The sequence below is a fragment of the Podarcis filfolensis genome, assembly GCF_964270895.1.
Source record: "Podarcis filfolensis genome assembly, chromosome: 1".
Lineage (NCBI taxonomy): Eukaryota > Metazoa > Chordata > Lepidosauria > Squamata > Lacertidae > Podarcis > Podarcis filfolensis.
Window position 1 is genome coordinate 61258169 of NC_139604.1, and position 20208 is coordinate 61278376.

The window sequence follows — 20208 nt, forward strand, 5'->3', positions numbered from 1 at the left end:
AAGAAAGCAAGTGAAAGGGGGGCGACCACACGTGGGAACGGGGGAAGGAGAGAAGGAGAGAAGGAGAGAAGCAGAGCTCCTTCGGCACGCTCAGCGCCCTTACCTGTAGGCACCGGTGGTGGAACAGAAGTGGTGGTTTTTGGTGTTTCTGGAACACAAAAGAGCAAAGTCACATAGGTGGCGGTGGGAGAGGGAAAAGGCGGGCTCCAGTCCCGGCTGGGATTTTGGGTTGCCCAGGGCGCCACACGAGGACATGAGGAACAGGTTCCCGGATGACTGAGCCAGACGAGTCTCGCCCTTTTTGGAGGGCTGGCTTACGTGGGACCTGGAGGTGGGAATCCCTCTGCCCCTTTGGCAAGAGAGGGCTCCTGAAAGACTTGTAAGCTGCTGCTGCAGAGCGACCAAGGAGACTTACCCGTGGTAACTGGGACGGTGGTGGTTGCAGGAGTTGTGGTGGCCGGAGTGCTGGGCGTTTCTGTGCTGGTAGGGGGAGCAGTCGTGAGAGTTGTGGCAGTGGGTACTGGAGTGCTGGTGGAAGTGGAGGTAAGGGTTGTGGGCGAGGTGGTGGTGGTTGTGGTGGACGGCGTCGGAGGTGACGGTGTGGAGGGGGGCACGGGTGCTGTTGTGGTTGTCGGGGTTGGTGTGCTAGTCGCAGTGGATTCTGTCGTGGTGGAGGGGGTTGTGGTGGTTAGGATTTTGGGGTGATGCGTAGAGGTGGATGGTGTGGAGGCTGTTGCAGTGGTCTTTGGCGTGTTGGTGGTTGCCGTCTGAGTTGATGCAGTGGTTCTGGATGTGGTGGAGGGAGAGGTGGTTGGCGTGGTTTTCGGCGTGCTGCTTGGCGGTCTGGTTGTCGAAGGTGTGGTGACTGCAAAGGAGAAAGAAAGCAAGTGAAAGGGGGGCGACCACACGTGGGAACGGGGGAAGGAGAGAAGGAGAGAAGCAGAGCTCCTTCGGCACGCTCAGCGCCCTTACCTGTAGGCACCGGTGGTGGAACAGAAGTGGTGGTTTTTGGTGTTTCTGGAACACAAAAGAGCAAAGTCACATAGGTGGCGGTGGGAGAGGGAAAAGGCGGGCTCCCGTCCCGGCTGGGATTTTGGGTTGCCCAGGGCGCCACACGAGGACATGAGGAACAGGTTCCCGGATGACTGAGCCAGACGAGTCTCGCCCTTTTTGGAGGGCTGGCTTACGTGGGACCTGGAGGTGGGAATCCCTCTGCCCCTTTGGCAAGAGAGGGCTCCTGAAAGACTTGTAAGCTGCTGCTGCAGAGCGACCAAGGAGACTTACCCGTGGTAACTGGGACGGTGGTGGTTGCAGGAGTTGTGGTGGCCGGAGTGCTGGGCGTTTCTGTGCTGGTAGGGGGAGCAGTCGTGAGAGTTGTGGCAGTGGGTACTGGAGTGCTGGTGGAAGTGGAGGTAAGGGTTGTGGGCGAGGTGGTGGTGGTTGTGGTGGACGGCGTCGGAGGAGACGGTGTGGAGGGGGGCACGGGTGCTGTTGTGGTTGTCGGGGTTGGTGTGCTAGTCGCAGTGGATTCTGTCGTGGTGGAGGGGGTTGTGGTGGTTAGGATTTTGGGGTGATGCGTAGAGGTGGATGGTGTGGAGGCTGTTGCAGTGGTCTTTGGCGTGTTGGTGGTTGCCGTCTGAGTTGATGCAGTGGTTCTGGATGTGGTGGAGGGAGAGGTGGTTGGCGTGGTTTTCGGCGTGCTGCTTGGCGGTCTGGTTGTCGAAGGTGTGGTGACTGCAAAGGAGAAAGAAAGCAAGTGAAAGGGGGGCAACCACACGTGGGAACGGGGGAAGGAGGGAAGGAGAGAAGCAGAGCTCCTTCGGCACGCTCAGCGCCCTTACCTGTAGGCACCGGTGGTGGAACAGAAGTGGTGGTTTTTGGTGTTTCTGGAACACAAAAGAGCAAAGTCACATAGGTGGCGGTGGGAGAGGGAAAAGGTGGGCTCCCGTCCCGGCTGGGATTTTGGGTTGCCCAGGGCGCCACACGAGGACATGAGGAACAGGTTCCCAGATGACTGAGCCAGACGAGTCTCGCCCTTTTTGGAGGGCTGGCTTACGTGGGACCTGGAGGTGGGAATCCCTCTGCCCCTTTGGCAAGAGAGGGCTCCTGAAAGACTTGTAAGCTGCTGCTGCAGAGCGACCAAGGAGACTTACCCGTGGTAACTGGGACGGTGGTGGTTGCAGGAGTTGTGGTGGCCGGAGTGCTGGGCGTTTCTGTGCTGGTAGGGGGAGCAGTCGTGAGAGTTGTGGCAGTGGGTACTGGAGTGCTGGTGGAAGTGGAGGTAAGGGTTGTGGGCGAGGTGGTGGTGGTTGTGGTGGACGGCGTCGGAGGAGACGGTGTGGAGGGGGGCACGGGTGCTGTTGTGGTTGTCGGGGTTGGTGTGCTAGTCGCAGTGGATTCTGTCGTGGTGGAGGGGGTTGTGGTGGTTAGGATTTTGGGGTGATGCGTAGAGGTGGATGGTGTGGAGGCTGTTGCAGTGGTCTTTGGCGTGTTGGTGGTTGCCGTCTGAGTTGATGCAGTGGTTCTGGATGTGGTGGAGGGAGAGGTGGTTGGCGTGGTTTTCGGCGTGCTGCTTGGCGGTCTGGTTGTCGAAGGTGTGGTGACTGCAAAGGAGAAAGAAAGCAAGTGAAAGGGGGGCGACCACACGTGGGAACGGGAGAAGGAGGGAAGGAGAGAAGGAGAGAAGCAGAGCTCCTTCGGCACGCTCAGCGCCCTTACCTGTAGGCACCGGTGGTGGAACAGAAGTGGTGGTTTTTGGTGTTTCTGGAACACAAAAGAGCAAAGTCACATAGGTGGCGGTGGGAGAGGGAAAAGGCGGGCTCCCGTTCCGGCTGGGATTTTGGGTTGCCCAGGGCGCCACACGAGGACATGAGGAACAGGTTCCCGGATGACTGAGCCAGACGAGTCTCGCCCTTTTTGGAGGGCTGGCTTACGTGGGACCTGGAGGTGGGAATCCCTCTGCCCCTTTGGCAAGAGAGGGCTCCTGAAAGACTTGTAAGCTGCTGCTGCAGAGCGACCAAGGAGACTTACCCGTGGTAACTGGGACGGTGGTGGTTGCAGGAGTTGTGGTGGCCGGAGTGCTGGGCGTTTCTGTGCTGGTAGGGGGAGCAGTCGTGAGAGTTGTGGCAGTGGGTACTGGAGTGCTGGTGGAAGTGGAGGTAAGGGTTGTGGGCGAGGTGGTGGTGGTTGTGGTGGACGGCGTCGGAGGAGACGGTGTGGAGGGGGGCACGGGTGCTGTTGTGGTTGTCGGGGTTGGTGTGCTAGTCGCAGTGGATTCTGTCGTGGTGGAGGGGGTTGTGGTGGTTAGGATTTTGGGGTGATGCGTAGAGGTGGATGGTGTGGAGGCTGTTGCAGTGGTCTTTGGCGTGTTGGTGGTTGCCGTCTGAGTTGATGCAGTGGTTCTGGATGTGGTGGAGGGAGAGGTGGTTGGCGTGGTTTTCGGCGTGCTGCTTGGCGGTCTGGTTGTCGAAGGTGTGGTGACTGCAAAGGAGAAAGAAAGCAAGTGAAAGGGGGGCGACCACACGTGGGAACGGGGGAAGGAGAGAAGGAGAGAAGCAGAGCTCCTTCGGCACGCTCAGCGCCCTTACCTGTAGGCACCGGTGGTGGAACAGAAGTGGTGGTTTTTGGTGTTTCTGGAACACAAAAGAGCAAAGTCACATAGGTGGCGGTGGGAGAGGGAAAAGGCGGGCTCCCGTCCCGGCTGGGATTTTGGGTTGCCCAGGGCGCCACACGAGGACATGAGGAACAGGTTCCCGGATGACTGAGCCAGACGAGTCTCGCCCTTTTTGGAGGGCTGGCTTACGTGGGACCTGGAGGTGGGAATCCCTCTGCCCCTTTGGCAAGAGAGGGCTCCTGAAAGACTTGTAAGCTGCTGCTGCAGAGCGACCAAGGAGACTTACCCGTGGTAACTGGGACGGTGGTGGTTGCAGGAGTTGTGGTGGCCGGAGTGCTGGGCGTTTCTGTGCTGGTAGGGGGAGCAGTCGTGAGAGTTGTGGCAGTGGGTACTGGAGTGCTGGTGGAAGTGGAGGTAAGGGTTGTGGGCGAGGTGGTGGTGGTTGTGGTGGACGGCGTCGGAGGAGACGGTGTGGAGGGGGGCACGGGTGCTGTTGTGGTTGTCGGGGTTGGTGTGCTAGTCGCAGTGGATTCTGTCGTGGTGGAGGGGGTTGTGGTGGTTAGGATTTTGGGGTGATGCGTAGAGGTGGATGGTGTGGAGGCTGTTGCAGTGGTCTTTGGCGTGTTGGTGGTTGCCGTCTGAGTTGATGCAGTGGTTCTGGATGTGGTGGAGGGAGAGGTGGTTGGCGTGGTTTTCGGCGTGCTGCTTGGCGGTCTGGTTGTCGAAGGTGTGGTGACTGCAAAGGAGAAGGAAAGCAAGTGAAAGGGGGGCGACCACATGTGGGAACGGGAGAAGGAGGGAAGGAGAGAAGCAGAGCTCCTTCGGCACGCTCAGCGCCCTTACCTGTAGGCACAGGTGGTGGAACAGAAGTGGTGGTTTTTGGTGTTTCTGGAACACAAAAGAGCAAAGTCACATAGGTGGCGGTGGGAGAGGGAAAAGGCGGGCTCCCGTCCCGGCTGGGATTTTGGGTTGCCCAGGGCGCCACACGAGGACATGAGGAACAGGTTCCCGGATGACTGAGCCAGACGAGTCTCGCCCTTTTTGGAGGGCTGGCTTACGTGGGACCTGGAGGTGGGAATCCCTCTGCCCCTTTGGCAAGAGAGGGCTCCTGAAAGACTTGTAAGCTGCTGCTGCAGAGCGACCAAGGAGACTTACCCGTGGTAACTGGGACGGTGGTAGTTGCAGGAGTTGTGGTGGCCGGAGTGCTGGGCGTTTCTGTGCTGGTAGGGGGAGCAGTCGTGAGAGTTGTGGCAGTGGGTACTGGAGTGCTGGTGGAAGTGGAGGTAAGGGTTGTGGGCGAGGTGGTGGTGGTTGTGGTGGACGGCGTCGGAGGAGACGGTGTGGAGGGGGGCACGGGTGCTGTTGTGGTTGTCGGGGTTGGTGTGCTAGTCGCAGTGGATTCTGTCGTGGTGGAGGGGGTTGTGGTGGTTAGGATTTTGGGGTGATGCGTAGAGGTGGATGGTGTGGAGGCTGTTGCAGTGGTCTTTGGCGTGTTGGTGGTTGCCGTCTGAGTTGATGCAGTGGTTCTGGATGTGGTGGAGGGAGAGGTGGTTGGCGTGGTTTTCGGCGTGCTGCTTGGCGGTCTGGTTGTCGAAGGTGTGGTGACTGCAAAGGAGAAAGAAAGCAAGTGAAAGGGGGGCGACCACACGTGGGAACGGGAGAAGGAGGGAAGGAGAGAAGGAGAGAAGCAGAGCTCCTTCGGCACGCTCAGCGCCCTTACCTGTAGGCACCGGTGGTGGAACAGAAGTGGTGGTTTTTGGTGTTTCTGGAACACAAAAGAGCAAAGTCACATAGGTGGCGGTGGGAGAGGGAAAAGGCGGGCTCCCGTCCCGGCTGGGATTTTGGGTTGCCCAGGGCGCCACACGAGGACATGAGGAACAGGTTCCCGGATGACTGAGCCAGACGAGTCTCGCCCTTTTTGGAGGGCTGGCTTACGTGGGACCTGGAGGTGGGAATCCCTCTGCCCCTTTGGCAAGAGAGGGCTCCTGAAAGACTTGTAAGCTGCTGCTGCAGAGCGACCAAGGAGACTTACCCGTGGTAACTGGGACGGTGGTGGTTGCAGGAGTTGTGGTGGCCGGAGTGCTGGGCGTTTCTGTGCTGGTAGGGGGAGCAGTCGTGAGAGTTGTGGCAGTGGGTACTTGAGTGCTGGTGAAAGTGGAGGTAAGGGTTGTGGGCAAGGTGGTGGTGGTTGTGGTGGACGGCGTCGGAGGAGACGGTGTGGAGGGGGGCACGGGTGCTGTTGTGGTTGTCGGGGTTGGTGTGCTAGTCGCAGTGGATTCTGTCGTGGTGGAGGGGGTTGTGGTGGTTAGGATTTTGGGGTGATGCGTAGAGGTGGATGGTGTGGAGGCTGTTGCAGTGGTCTTTGGCGTGTTGGTGGTTGCCGTCTGAGTTGATGCAGTGGTTCTGGATGTGGTGGAGGGAGAGGTGGTTGGCGTGGTTTTCGGCGTGCTGCTTGGCGGTCTGGTTGTCGAAGGTGTGGTGACTGCAAAGGAGAAAGAAAGCAAGTGAAAGGGGGGCAACCACACGTGGGAACGGGGGAAGGAGGGAAGGAGAGAAGCAGAGCTCCTTCGGCGCGCTCAGCGCCCTTACCTGTAGGCACCGGTGGTGGAACAGAAGTGGTGGTTTTTGGTGTTTCTGGAACACAAAAGAGCAAAGTCACATAGGTGGCGGTGGGAGAGGGAAAAGGCGGGCTCCCGTCCCGGCTAGGATTTTGGGTTGCCCAGGGCGCCACACGAGGACATGAGGAACAGGTTCCCGGATGACTGAGCCAGACGAGTCTCGCCCTTTTTGGAGGGCTGGCTTACGTGGGACCTGGAGGTGGGAATCCCTCTGCCCCTTTGGCAAGAGAGGGCTCCTGAAAGACTTGTAAGCTGCTGCTGCAGAGCGACCAAGGAGACTTACCCGTGGTAACTGGGACGGTGGTGGTTGCAGGAGTTGTGGTGGCCGGAGTGCTGGGCGTTTCTGTGCTGGTAGGGGGAGCAGTCGTGAGAGTTGTGGCAGTGGGTACTGGAGTGCTGGTGGAAGTGGAGGTAAGGGTTGTGGGCGAGGTGGTGGTGGTTGTGGTGGACGGCGTCGGAGGAGACGGTGTGGAGGGGGGCACGGGTGCTGTTGTGGTTGTCGGGGTTGGTGTGCTAGTCGCAGTGGATTCTGTCGTGGTGGAGGGGGTTGTGGTGGTTAGGATTTTGGGGTGATGCGTAGAGGTGGATGGTGTGGAGGCTGTTGCAGTGGTCTTTGGCGTGTTGGTGGTTGCCGTCTGAGTTGATGCAGTGGTTCTGGATGTGGTGGAGGGAGAGGTGGTTGGCGTGGTTTTCGGCGTGCTGCTTGGCGGTCTGGTTGTCGAAGGTGTGGTGACTGCAAAGGAGAAGGAAAGCAAGTGAAAGGGGGGCGACCACATGTGGGAACGGGGGAAGGAGAGAAGGAGAGAAGCAGAGCTCCTTCGGCACGCTCAGCGCCCTTACCTGTAGGCACCGGTGGTGGAACAGAAGTGGTGGTTTTTGGTGTTTCTGGAACACAAAAGAGCAAAGTCACATAGGTGGCGGTGGGAGAGGGAAAAGGCGGGCTCCCGTTCCGGCTGGGATTTTGGGTTGCCCAGGGCGCCACACGAGGACATGAGGAACAGGTTCCCGGATGACTGAGCCAGACGAGTCTCGCCCTTTTTGGAGGGCTGGCTTACGTGGGACCTGGAGGTGGGAATCCCTCTGCCCCTTTGGCAAGAGAGGGCTCCTGAAAGACTTGTAAGCTGCTGCTGCAGAGCGACCAAGGAGACTTACCCGTGGTAACTGGGACGGTGGTGGTTGCAGGAGTTGTGGTGGCCGGAGTGCTGGGCGTTTCTGTGCTGGTAGGGGGAGCAGTCGTGAGAGTTGTGGCAGTGGGTACTGGAGTGCTGGTGGAAGTGGAGGTAAGGGTTGTGGGCGAGGTGGTGGTGGTTGTGGTGGACGGCGTCGGAGGAGACGGTGTGGAGGGGGGCACGGGTGCTGTTGTGGTTGTCGGGGTTGGTGTGCTAGTCGCAGTGGATTCTGTCGTGGTGGAGGGGGTTGTGGTGGTTAGGATTTTGGGGTGATGCGTAGAGGTGGATGGTGTGGAGGCTGTTGCAGTGGTCTTTGGCGTGTTGGTGGTTGCCGTCTGAGTTGATGCAGTGGTTCTGGATGTGGTGGAGGGAGAGGTGGTTGGCGTGGTTTTCGGCGTGCTGCTTGGCGGTCTGGTTGTCGAAGGTGTGGTGACTGCAAAGGAGAAGGAAAGCAAGTGAAAGGGGGGCGACCACATGTGGGAACGGGGGAAGGAGAGAAGGAGAGAAGCAGAGCTCCTTCGGCACGCTCAGCGCCCTTACCTGTAGGCACCGGTGGTGGAACAGAAGTGGTGGTTTTTGGTGTTTCTGGAACACAAAAGAGCAAAGTCACATAGGTGGCGGTGGGAGAGGGAAAAGGCAGGCTCCCGTCCCGGCTGGGATTTTGGGTTGCCCAGGGCGCCACACGAGGACATGAGGAACAGGTTCCCGGATGACTGAGCCAGACGAGTCTCGCCCTTTTTGGAGGGCTGGCTTACGTGGGACCTGGAGGTGGGAATCCCTCTGCCCCTTTGGCAAGAGAGGGCTCCTGAAAGACTTGTAAGCTGCTGCTGCAGAGCGACCAAGGAGACTTACCCGTGGTAACTGGGACGGTGGTGGTTGCAGGAGTTGTGGTGGCCGGAGTGCTGGGCGTTTCTGTGCTGGTAGGGGGAGCAGTCGTGAGAGTTGTGGCAGTGGGTACTGGAGTGCTGGTGGAAGTGGAGGTAAGGGTTGTGGGCGAGGTGGTGGTGGTTGTGGTGGACGGCGTCGGAGGAGACGGTGTGGAGGGGGGCACGGGTGCTGTTGTGGTTGTCGGGGTTGGTGTGCTAGTCGCAGTGGATTCTGTCGTGGTGGAGGGGGTTGTGGTGGTTAGGATTTTGGGGTGATGCGTAGAGGTGGATGGTGTGGAGGCTGTTGCAGTGGTCTTTGGCGTGTTGGTGGTTGCCGTCTGAGTTGATGCAGTGGTTCGGGATGTGGTGGAGGGAGAGGTGGTTGGCGTGGTTTTCGGCGTGCTGCTTGGCGGTCTGGTTGTCGAAGGTGTGGTGACTGCAAAGGAGAAAGAAAGCAAGTGAAAGGGGGGCGACCACACGTGGGAACGGGAGAAGGAGGGAAGGAGAGAAGCAGAGCTCCTTCGGCACGCTCAGCGCCCTTACCTGTAGGCACCGGTGGTGGAACAGAAGTGGTGGTTTTTGGTGTTTCTGGAACACAAAAGAGCAAAGTCACATAGGTGGCGGTGGGAGAGGGAAAAGGCGGGCTCCCGTCCCGGCTGGGATTTTGGGTTGCCCAGGGCGCCACACGAGGACATGAGGAACAGGTTCCCGGATGACTGAGCCAGACGAGTCTCGCCCTTTTTGGAGGGCTGGCTTACGTGGGACCTGGAGGTGGGAATCCCTCTGCCCCTTTGGCAAGAGAGGGCTCCTGAAAGACTTGTAAGCTGCTGCTGCAGAGCGACCAAGGAGACTTACCCGTGGTAACTGGGACGGTGGTAGTTGCAGGAGTTGTGGTGGCCGGAGTGCTGGGCGTTTCTGTGCTGGTAGGGGGAGCAGTCGTGAGAGTTGTGGCAGTGGGTACTGGAGTGCTGGTGGAAGTGGAGGTAAGGGTTGTGGGCGAGGTGGTGGTGGTTGTGGTGGACGGCGTCGGAGGAGACGGTGTGGAGGGGGGCACGGGTGCTGTTGTGGTTGTCGGGGTTGGTGTGCCAGTCGCAGTGGATTCTGTCGTGGTGGAGGGGGTTGTGGTGGTTAGGATTTTGGGGTGATGCGTAGAGGTGGATGGTGTGGAGGCTGTTGCAGTGGTCTTTGGCGTGTTGGTGGTTGCCGTCTGAGTTGATGCAGTGGTTCTGGATGTGGTGGAGGGAGAGGTGGTTGGCGTGGTTTTCGGCGTGCTGCTTGGCGGTCTGGTTGTCGAAGGTGTGGTGACTGCAAAGGAGAAAGAAAGCAAGTGAAAGGGGGGCGACCACACGTGGGAACGGGAGAAGGAGGGAAGGAGAGAAGGAGAGAAGCAGAGCTCCTTCGGCACGCTCAGCGCCCTTACCTGTAGGCACCGGTGGTGGAACAGAAGTGGTGGTTTTTGGTGTTTCTGGAACACAAAAGAGCAAAGTCACATAGGTGGCGGTGGGAGAGGGAAAAGGCGGGCTCCCGTCCCGGCTGGGATTTTGGGTTGCCCAGGGCGCCACACGAGGACATGAGGAACAGGTTCCCGGATGACTGAGCCAGACGAGTCTCGCCCTTTTTGGAGGGCTGGCTTACGTGGGACCTGGAGGTGGGAATCCCTCTGCCCCTTTGGCAAGAGAGGGCTCCTGAAAGACTTGTAAGCTGCTGCTGCAGAGCGACCAAGGAGACTTACCCGTGGTAACTGGGACGGTGGTGGTTGCAGGAGTTGTGGTGGCCGGAGTGCTGGGCGTTTCTGTGCTGGTAGGGGGAGCAGTCGTGAGAGTTGTGGCAGTGGGTACTGGAGTGCTGGTGGAAGTGGAGGTAAGGGTTGTGGGCAAGGTGGTGGTGGTTGTGGTGGACGGCGTCGGAGGAGACGGTGTGGAGGGGGGCACGGGTGCTGTTGTGGTTGTCGGGGTTGGTGTGCTAGTCGCAGTGGATTCTGTCGTGGTGGAGGGGGTTGTGGTGGTTAGGATTTTGGGGTGATGCGTAGAGGTGGATGGTGTGGAGGCTGTTGCAGTGGTCTTTGGCGTGTTGGTGGTTGCCGTCTGAGTTGATGCAGTGGTTCTGGATGTGGTGGAGGGAGAGGTGGTTGGCGTGGTTTTCGGCGTGCTGCTTGGCGGTCTGGTTGTCGAAGGTGTGGTGACTGCAAAGGAGAAAGAAAGCAAGTGAAAGGGGGGCAACCACACGTGGGAACGGGGGAAGGAGGGAAGGAGAGAAGCAGAGCTCCTTCGGCGCGCTCAGCGCCCTTACCTGTAGGCACCGGTGGTGGAACAGAAGTGGTGGTTTTTGGTGTTTCTGGAACACAAAAGAGCAAAGTCACATAGGTGGCGGTGGGAGAGGGAAAAGGCGGGCTCCCGTCCCGGCTAGGATTTTGGGTTGCCCAGGGCGCCACACGAGGACATGAGGAACAGGTTCCCAGATGACTGAGCCAGACGAGTCTCGCCCTTTTTGGAGGGCTGGCTTACGTGGGACCTGGAGGTGGGAATCCCTCTGCCCCTTTGGCAAGAGAGGGCTCCTGAAAGACTTGTAAGCTGCTGCTGCAGAGCGACCAAGGAGACTTACCCGTGGTAACTGGGACGGTGGTGGTTGCAGGAGTTGTGGTGGCCGGAGTGCTGGGCGTTTCTGTGCTGGTAGGGGGAGCAGTCGTGAGAGTTGTGGCAGTGGGTACTGGAGTGCTGGTGGAAGTGGAGGTAAGGGTTGTGGGCGAGGTGGTGGTGGTTGTGGTGGACGGCGTCGGAGGAGACGGTGTGGAGGGGGGCACGGGTGCTGTTGTGGTTGTCGGGGTTGGTGTGCTAGTCGCAGTGGATTCTGTCGTGGTGGAGGGGGTTGTGGTGGTTAGGATTTTGGGGTGATGCGTAGAGGTGGATGGTGTGGAGGCTGTTGCAGTGGTCTTTGGCGTGTTGGTGGTTGCCGTCTGAGTTGATGCAGTGGTTCTGGATGTGGTGGAGGGAGAGGTGGTTGGCGTGGTTTTCGGCGTGCTGCTTGGCGGTCTGGTTGTCGAAGGTGTGGTGACTGCAAAGGAGAAGGAAAGCAAGTGAAAGGGGGGCGACCACATGTGGGAACGGGGGAAGGAGAGAAGGAGAGAAGCAGAGCTCCTTCGGCACGCTCAGCGCCCTTACCTGTAGGCACCGGTGGTGGAACAGAAGTGGTGGTTTTTGGTGTTTCTGGAACACAAAAGAGCAAAGTCACATAGGTGGCGGTGGGAGAGGGAAAAGGCGGGCTCCCGTTCCGGCTGGGATTTTGGGTTGCCCAGGGCGCCACACGAGGACATGAGGAACAGGTTCCCGGATGACTGAGCCAGACGAGTCTCGCCCTTTTTGGAGGGCTGGCTTACGTGGGACCTGGAGGTGGGAATCCCTCTGCCCCTTTGGCAAGAGAGGGCTCCTGAAAGACTTGTAAGCTGCTGCTGCAGAGCGACCAAGGAGACTTACCCGTGGTAACTGGGACGGTGGTGGTTGCAGGAGTTGTGGTGGCCGGAGTGCTGGGCGTTTCTGTGCTGGTAGGGGGAGCAGTCGTGAGAGTTGTGGCAGTGGGTACTGGAGTGCTGGTGGAAGTGGAGGTAAGGGTTGTGGGCGAGGTGGTGGTGGTTGTGGTGGACGGCGTCGGAGGAGACGGTGTGGAGGGGGGCACGGGTGCTGTTGTGGTTGTCGGGGTTGGTGTGCTAGTCGCAGTGGATTCTGTCGTGGTGGAGGGGGTTGTGGTGGTTAGGATTTTGGGGTGATGCGTAGAGGTGGATGGTGTGGAGGCTGTTGCAGTGGTCTTTGGCGTGTTGGTGGTTGCCGTCTGAGTTGATGCAGTGGTTCTGGATGTGGTGGAGGGAGAGGTGGTTGGCGTGGTTTTCGGCGTGCTGCTTGGCGGTCTGGTTGTCGAAGGTGTGGTGACTGCAAAGGAGAAGGAAAGCAAGTGAAAGGGGGGCGACCACATGTGGGAACGGGGGAAGGAGAGAAGGAGAGAAGCAGAGCTCCTTCGGCACGCTCAGCGCCCTTACCTGTAGGCACCGGTGGTGGAACAGAAGTGGTGGTTTTTGGTGTTTCTGGAACACAAAAGAGCAAAGTCACATAGGTGGCGGTGGGAGAGGGAAAAGGCAGGCTCCCGTCCCGGCTGGGATTTTGGGTTGCCCAGGGCGCCACACGAGGACATGAGGAACAGGTTCCCGGATGACTGAGCCAGACGAGTCTCGCCCTTTTTGGAGGGCTGGCTTACGTGGGACCTGGAGGTGGGAATCCCTCTGCCCCTTTGGCAAGAGAGGGCTCCTGAAAGACTTGTAAGCTGCTGCTGCAGAGCGACCAAGGAGACTTACCCGTGGTAACTGGGACGGTGGTGGTTGCAGGAGTTGTGGTGGCCGGAGTGCTGGGCGTTTCTGTGCTGGTAGGGGGAGCAGTCGTGAGAGTTGTGGCAGTGGGTACTGGAGTGCTGGTGGAAGTGGAGGTAAGGGTTGTGGGCGAGGTGGTGGTGGTTGTGGTGGACGGCGTCGGAGGAGACGGTGTGGAGGGGGGCACGGGTGCTGTTGTGGTTGTCGGGGTTGGTGTGCTAGTCGCAGTGGATTCTGTCGTGGTGGAGGGGGTTGTGGTGGTTAGGATTTTGGGGTGATGCGTAGAGGTGGATGGTGTGGAGGCTGTTGCAGTGGTCTTTGGCGTGTTGGTGGTTGCCGTCTGAGTTGATGCAGTGGTTCGGGATGTGGTGGAGGGAGAGGTGGTTGGCGTGGTTTTCGGCGTGCTGCTTGGCGGTCTGGTTGTCGAAGGTGTGGTTACTGCAAAGGAGAAGGAAAGCAAGTGAAAGGGGGGCGACCACACGTGGGAACGGGGGAAGGAGAGAAGGAGAGAAGCAGAGCTCCTTCGGCACGCTCAGCGCCCTTACCTGTAGGCACCGGTGGTGGAACAGAAGTGGTGGTTTTTGGTGTTTCTGGAACACAAAAGAGCAAAGTCACATAGGTGGCGGTGGGAGAGGGAAAAGGCGGGCTCCCGTCCCGGCTGGGATTTTGGGTTGCCCAGGGCGCCACACGAGGACATGAGGAACAGGTTCCCGGATGACTGAGCCAGACGAGTCTCGCCCTTTTTGGAGGGCTGGCTTACGTGGGACCTGGAGGTGGGAATCCCTCTGCCCCTTTGGCAAGAGAGGGCTCCTGAAAGACTTGTAAGCTGCTGCTGCAGAGCGACCAAGGAGACTTACCCGTGGTAACTGGGACGGTGGTGGTTGCAGGAGTTGTGGTGGCCGGAGTGCTGGGCGTTTCTGTGCTGGTAGGGGGAGCAGTCGTGAGAGTTGTGGCAGTGGGTACTGGAGTGCTGGTGGAAGTGGAGGTAAGGGTTGTGGGCGAGGTGGTGGTGGTTGTGGTGGACGGCGTCGGAGGAGACGGTGTGGAGGGGGGCACGGGTGCTGTTGTGGTTGTCGGGGTTGATGTGCTAGTCGCAGTGGATTCTGTCGTGGTGGAGGGGGTTGTGGTGGTTAGGATTTTGGGGTGATGCGTAGAGGTGGATGGTGTGGAGGCTGTTGCAGTGGTCTTTGGCGTGTTGGTGGTTGCCGTCTGAGTTGATGCAGTGGTTCTGGATGTGGTGGAGGGAGAGGTGGTTGGCGTGGTTTTCGGCGTGCTGCTTGGCGGTCTGGTTGTCGAAGGTGTGGTGACTGCAAAGGAGAAAGAAAGCAAGTGAAAGGGGGGCGACCACACGTGGGAACGGGAGAAGGAGGGAAGGAGAGAAGGAGAGAAGCAGAGCTCCTTCGGCACGCTCAGCGCCCTTACCTGTAGGCACCGGTGGTGGAACAGAAGTGGTGGTTTTTGGTGTTTCTGGAACACAAAAGAGCAAAGTCACATAGGTGGCGGTGGGAGAGGGAAAAGGCGGGCTCCCGTCCCGGCTGGGATTTTGGGTTGCCCAGGGCGCCACACGAGGACATGAGGAACAGGTTCCCGGATGACTGAGCCAGACGAGTCTCGCCCTTTTTGGAGGGCTGGCTTACGTGGGACCTGGAGGTGGGAATCCCTCTGCCCCTTTGGCAAGAGAGGGCTCCTGAAAGACTTGTAAGCTGCTGCTGCAGAGCGACCAAGGAGACTTACCCGTGGTAACTGGGACGGTGGTGGTTGCAGGAGTTGTGGTGGCCGGAGTGCTGGGCGTTTCTGTGCTGGTAGGGGGAGCAGTCGTGAGAGTTGTGGCAGTGGGTACTGGAGTGCTGGTGGAAGTGGAGGTAAGGGTTGTGGGCGAGGTGGTGGTGGTTGTGGTGGACGGCGTCGGAGGAGACGGTGTGGAGGGGGGCACGGGTGCTGTTGTGGTTGTCGGGGTTGGTGTGCTAGTCGCAGTGGATTCTGTCGTGGTGGAGGGGGTTGTGGTGGTTAGGATTTTGGGGTGATGCGTAGAGGTGGATGGTGTGGAGGCTGTTGCAGTGGTCTTTGGCGTGTTGGTGGTTGCCGTCTGAGTTGATGCAGTGGTTCTGGATGTGGTGGAGGGAGAGGTGGTTGGCGTGGTTTTCGGCGTGCTGCTTGGCGGTCTGGTTGTCGAAGGTGTGGTGACTGCAAAGGAGAAGGAAAGCAAGTGAAAGTGGGGCGACCACATGTGGGAACGGGGGAAGGAGAGAAGGAGAGAAGCAGAGCTCCTTCGGCACGCTCAGCGCCCTTACCTGTAGGCACCGGTGGTGGAACAGAAGTGGTGGTTTTTGGTGTTTCTGGAACACAAAAGAGCAAAGTCACATAGGTGGCGGTGGGAGAGGGAAAAGGCGGGCTCCCGTTCCGGCTGGGATTTTGGGTTGCCCAGGGCGCCACACGAGGACATGAGGAACAGGTTCCCGGATGACTGAGCCAGACGAGTCTCGCCCTTTTTGGAGGGCTGGCTTACGTGGGACCTGGAGGTGGGAATCCCTCTGCCCCTTTGGCAAGAGAGGGCTCCTGAAAGACTTGTAAGCTGCTGCTGCAGAGCGACCAAGGAGACTTACCCGTGGTAACTGGGACGGTGGTGGTTGCAGGAGTTGTGGTGGCCGGAGTGCTGGGCGTTTCTGTGCTGGTAGGGGGAGCAGTCGTGAGAGTTGTGGCAGTGGGTACTGGAGTGCTGGTGGAAGTGGAGGTAAGGGTTGTGGGCGAGGTGGTGGTGGTTGTGGTGGACGGCGTCGGAGGAGACGGTGTGGAGGGGGGCACAGGTGCTGTTGTGGTTGTCGGGGTTGGTGTGCTAGTCGCAGTGGATTCTGTCGTGGTGGAGGGGGTTGTGGTGGTTAGGATTTTGGGGTGATGCGTAGAGGTGGATGGTGTGGAGGCTGTTGCAGTGGTCTTTGGCGTGTTGGTGGTTGCCGTCTGAGTTGATGCAGTGGTTCTGGATGTGGTGGAGGGAGAGGTGGTTGGCGTGGTTTTCGGCGTGCTGCTTGGCGGTCTGGTTGTCGAAGGTGTGGTGACTGCAAAGGAGAAGGAAAGCAAGTGAAAGGGGGGCGACCACATGTGGGAACGGGGGAAGGAGAGAAGGAGAGAAGCAGAGCTCCTTCGGCACGCTCAGCGCCCTTACCTGTAGGCACCGGTGGTGGAACAGAAGTGGTGGTTTTTGGTGTTTCTGGAACACAAAAGAGCAAAGTCACATAGGTGGCGGTGGGAGAGGGAAAAGGCAGGCTCCCGTCCCGGCTGGGATTTTGGGTTGCCCAGGGCGCCACACGAGGACATGAGGAACAGGTTCCCGGATGACTGAGCCAGACGAGTCTCGGCCTTTTTGGAGGGCTGGCTTACGTGGGACCTGGAGGTGGGAATCCCTCTGCCCCTTTGGCAAGAGAGGGCTCCTGAAAGACTTGTAAGCTGCTGCTGCAGAGCGACCAAGGAGACTTACCCGTGGTAACTGGGACGGTGGTGGTTGCAGGAGTTGTGGTGGCCGGAGTGCTGGGCGTTTCTGTGCTGGTAGGGGGAGCAGTCGTGAGAGTTGTGGCAGTGGGTACTGGAGTGCTGGTGGAAGTGGAGGTAAGGGTTGTGGGCGAGGTGGTGGTGGTTGTGGTGGACGGCGTCGGAGGAGACGGTGTGGAGGGGGGCACGGGTGCTGTTGTGGTTGTCGGGGTTGGTGTGCTAGTCGCAGTGGATTCTGTCGTGGTGGAGGGGGTTGTGGTGGTTAGGATTTTGGGGTGATGCGTAGAGGTGGATGGTGTGGAGGCTGTTGCAGTGGTCTTTGGCGTGTTGGTGGTTGCCGTCTGAGTTGATGCAGTGGTTCGGGATGTGGTGGAGGGAGAGGTGGTTGGCGTGGTTTTCGGCGTGCTGCTTGGCGGTCTGGTTGTCGAAGGTGTGGTTACTGCAAAGGAGAAGGAAAGCAAGTGAAAGGGGGGCGACCACATGTGGGAACGGGGGAAGGAGAGAAGGAGAGAAGCAGAGCTCCTTCGGCACGCTCAGCGCCCTTACCTGTAGGCACCGGTGGTGGAACAGAAGTGGTGGTTTTTGGTGTTTCTGGAACACAAAAGAGCAAAGTCACATAGGTGGCGGTGGGAGAGGGAAAAGGCGGGCTCCCGTCCCGGCTGGGATTTTGGGTTGCCCAGGGCGCCACACGAGGACATGAGGAACAGGTTCCCGGATGACTGAGCCAGACGAGTCTCGCCCTTTTTGGAGAGCTGGCTTACGTGGGACCTGGAGGTGGGAATCCCTCTGCCCCTTTGGCAAGAGAGGGCTCCTGAAAGACTTGTAAGCTGCTGCTGCAGAGCGACCAAGGAGACTTACCCGTGGTAACTGGGACGGTGGTGGTTGCAGGAGTTGTGGTGGCCGGAGTGCTGGGCGTTTCTGTGCTGGTAGGGGGAGCAGTCGTGAGAGTTGTGGCAGTGGGTACTGGAGTGCTGGTGGAAGTGGAGGTAAGGGTTGTGGGCGAGGTGGTGGTGGTTGTGGTGGACGGCGTCGGAGGAGACGGTGTGGAGGGGGGCACGGGTGCTGTTGTGGTTGTCGGGGTTGATGTGCTAGTCGCAGTGGATTCTGTCGTGGTGGAGGGGGTTGTGGTGGTTAGGATTTTGGGGTGATGCGTAGAGGTGGATGGTGTGGAGGCTGTTGCAGTGGTCTTTGGCGTGTTGGTGGTTGCCGTCTGAGTTGATGCAGTGGTTCTGGATGTGGTGGAGGGAGAGGTGGTTGGCGTGGTTTTCGGCGTGCTGCTTGGCGGTCTGGTTGTCGAAGGTGTGGTGACTGCAAAGGAGAAGGAAAGCAAGTGAAAGGGGGGCGACCACATGTGGGAACGGGGGAAGGAGAGAAGGAGAGAAGCAGAGCTCCTTCGGCACGCTCAGCGCCCTTACCTGTAGGCACCGGTGGTGGAACAGAAGTGGTGGTTTTTGGTGTTTCTGGAACACAAAAGAGCAAAGTCACATAGGTGGCGGTGGGAGAGGGAAAAGGCAGGCTCCCGTCCCGGCTGGGATTTTGGGTTGCCCAGGGCGCCACACGAGGACATGAGGAACAGGTTCCCGGATGACTGAGCCAGACGAGTCTCGCCCGTTTTGGAGGGCTGGCTTACATGGGACCTGGAGGTGGGAATCCCTCTGCCCCTTTGGCAAGAGAGGGCTCCTGAAAGACTTGTAAGCTGCTGCTGCAGAGCGACCAAGGAGACTTACCCGTGGTAACTGGGACGGTGGTGGTTGCAGGAGTTGTGGTGGCCGGAGTGCTGGGCGTTTCTGTGCTGGTAGGGGGAGCAGTCGTGAGAGTTGTGGCAGTGGGTACTGGAGTGCTGGTGGAAGTGGAGGTAAGGGTTGTGGGCGAGGTGGTGGTGGTTGTGGTGGACGGCGTCGGAGGAGACGGTGTGGAGGGGGGCACGGGTGCTGTTGTGGTTGTCGGGGTTGGTGTGCTAGTCGCAGTGGATTCTGTCGTGGTGGAGGGGGTTGTGGTGGTTAGGATTTTGGGGTGATGCGTAGAGGGGGATGGTGTGGAGGCTGTTGCAGTGGTCTTTGGCGTGTTGGTGGTTGCCGTCTGAGTTGATGCAGTGGTTCTGGATGTGGTGGAGGGAGAGGTGGTTGGCGTGGTTTTCGGCGTGCTGCTTGGCGGTCTGGTTGTCAAAGGTGTGGTGACTGCAAAGGAGAAAGAAAGCAAGTGAAAGGGGGGCGACCACACATGGGAACGGGGGAAGGAGAGAAGGAGAGAAGCAGAGCTCCTTCGGCACGCTCAGCGCCCTTACCTGTAGGCACCGGTGGTGGAACAGAAGTGGTGGTTTTTGGTGTTTCTGGAACACAAAAGAGCAAAGTCACATAGGTGGCGGTGGGAGAGGGAAATGGCGGGCTCCCATCCCCGGCTGGGATTTTGGGTTGCCCAGGGCGCCACACGAGGACATGAGGAACAGGTTCCCGGATGACTGAGCCAGACGAGTCTCGCCCTTTTTGGAGAGCTGGCTTACGTGGGACCTGGAGGTGGGAATCCCTCTGCCCCTTTGGCAAGAGAGGGCTCCTGAAAGACTTGTAAGCTGCTGCTGCAGAGCGACCAAGGAGACTTACCCGTGGTAACTGGGACGGTGGTGGTTGCAGGAGTTGTGGTGGCCGGAGTGCTGGGCGTTTCTGTGCTGGTAGGGGGAGCAGTCGTGAGAGTTGTGGCAGTGGGTACTGGAGTGCTGGTGGAAGTGGAGGTAAGGGTTGTGGGCGAGGTGGTGGTGGTTGTGGTGGACGGCGTCGGAGGAGACGGTGTGGAGGGGGGCACAGGTGCTGTTGTGGTTGTCGGGGTTGGTGTGCTAGTCGCAGTGGATTCTGTCGTGGTGGAGGGGGTTGTGGTGGTTAGGATTTTGGGGTGATGCGTAGAGGTGGATGGTGTGGAGGCTGTTGCAGTGGTCTTTGGCGTGTTGGTGGTTGCCGTCTGAGTTGATGCAGTGGTTCTGGATGTGGTGGAGGGAGAGGTGGTTGGCGTGGTTTTCGGCGTGCTGCTTGGCGGTCTGGTTGTCGAAGGTGTGGTGACTGCAAAGGAGAAGGAAAGCAAGTGAAAGGGGGGCGACCACATGTGGGAACGGGGGAAGGAGAGAAGGAGAGAAGCAGAGCTCCTTCGGCACGCTCAGCGCCCTTACCTGTAGGCACCGGTGGTGGAACAGAAGTGGTGGTTTTTGGTGTTTCTGGAACACAAAAGAGCAAAGTCACATAGGTGGCGGTGGGAGAGGGAAAAGGCAGGCTCCCGTCCCGGCTGGGATTTTGGGTTGCCCAGGGCGCCACACGAGGACATGAGGAACAGGTTCCCGGATGACTGAGCCAGACGAGTCTCGGCCTTTTTGGAGGGCTGGCTTACGTGGGACCTGGAGGTGGGAATCCCTCTGCCCCTTTGGCAAGAGAGGGCTCCTGAAAGACTTGTAAGCTGCTGCTGCAGAGCGACCAAGGAGACTTACCCGTGGTAACTGGGACGGTGGTGGTTGCAGGAGTTGTGGTGGCCGGAGTGCTGGGCGTTTCTGTGCTGGTGGGAGCAGTCGTGAGAGTTGTGGCAGTGGGTACTGGAGTGCTGGTGGAAGTGGAGGTAAGGGTTGTGGGCGAGGTGGTGGTGGTTGTGGTGGACGGCGTCGGAGGAGACGGTGTGGAGGGGGGCACGGGTGCTGTTGTGGTTGTCGGGGTTGGTGTGCTAGTCGCAGTGGATTCTGTCGTGGTGGAGGGGGTTGTGGTGGTTAGGATTTTGGGGTGATGCGTAGAGGTGGATGGTGTGGAGGCTGTTGCAGTGGTCTTTGGCGTGTTGGTGGTTGCCGTCTGAGTTGATGCAGTGGTTCGGGATGTGGTGGAGGGAGAGGTGGTTGGCGTGGTTTTCGGCGTGCTGCTTGGCGGTCTGGTTGTCGAAGGTGTGGTTACTGCAAAGGAGAAGGAAAGCAAGTGAAAGGGGGGCGACCACACGTGGGAACGGGGGAAGGAGAGAAGGAGAGAAGCAGAGCTCCTTCGGCACGCTCAGCGCCCTTACCTGTAGGCACCGGTGGTGGAACAGAAGTGGTGGTTTTTGGTGTTTCTGGAACACAAAAGAGCAAAGTCACATAGGTGGCGGTGGGAGA

At 59.2% G+C, this 20208-nt stretch overlaps 1 protein-coding gene across 1 annotated transcript in view; it reads right to left on the minus strand.

The window, feature by feature from the left end:
- MUC6 (mucin 6, oligomeric mucus/gel-forming) overlaps window positions 1-20208 on the minus strand; it is a 75908-nt gene that overhangs the window by 8172 nt on the left and 47528 nt on the right. Inside the window, exons 51-73 of the mRNA XM_083586906.1 lie at window positions 12606-13033; window positions 12294-12338; window positions 11737-12186; window positions 11425-11469; window positions 10868-11317; window positions 10556-10600; window positions 9999-10448; window positions 8253-8702; window positions 7941-7985; window positions 7384-7833; window positions 7072-7116; window positions 6515-6964; window positions 6203-6247; window positions 5642-6095; window positions 4769-5196; window positions 4457-4501; window positions 3900-4349; window positions 3588-3632; window positions 3031-3480; window positions 2719-2763; window positions 2154-2603; window positions 1842-1886; window positions 1285-1734 (exon numbers count right to left, since the gene is read on the minus strand). Of these exons, the coding sequence (XP_083443032.1) occupies window positions 1285-1734; window positions 1842-1886; window positions 2154-2603; window positions 2719-2763; window positions 3031-3480; window positions 3588-3632; window positions 3900-4349; window positions 4457-4501; window positions 4769-5196; window positions 5642-6095; window positions 6203-6247; window positions 6515-6964; window positions 7072-7116; window positions 7384-7833; window positions 7941-7985; window positions 8253-8702; window positions 9999-10448; window positions 10556-10600; window positions 10868-11317; window positions 11425-11469; window positions 11737-12186; window positions 12294-12338; window positions 12606-13033 (6260 nt within the window). The remainder of the gene's footprint in view (window positions 1-1284; window positions 1735-1841; window positions 1887-2153; window positions 2604-2718; window positions 2764-3030; window positions 3481-3587; window positions 3633-3899; window positions 4350-4456; window positions 4502-4768; window positions 5197-5641; window positions 6096-6202; window positions 6248-6514; window positions 6965-7071; window positions 7117-7383; window positions 7834-7940; window positions 7986-8252; window positions 8703-9998; window positions 10449-10555; window positions 10601-10867; window positions 11318-11424; window positions 11470-11736; window positions 12187-12293; window positions 12339-12605; window positions 13034-20208) is intronic.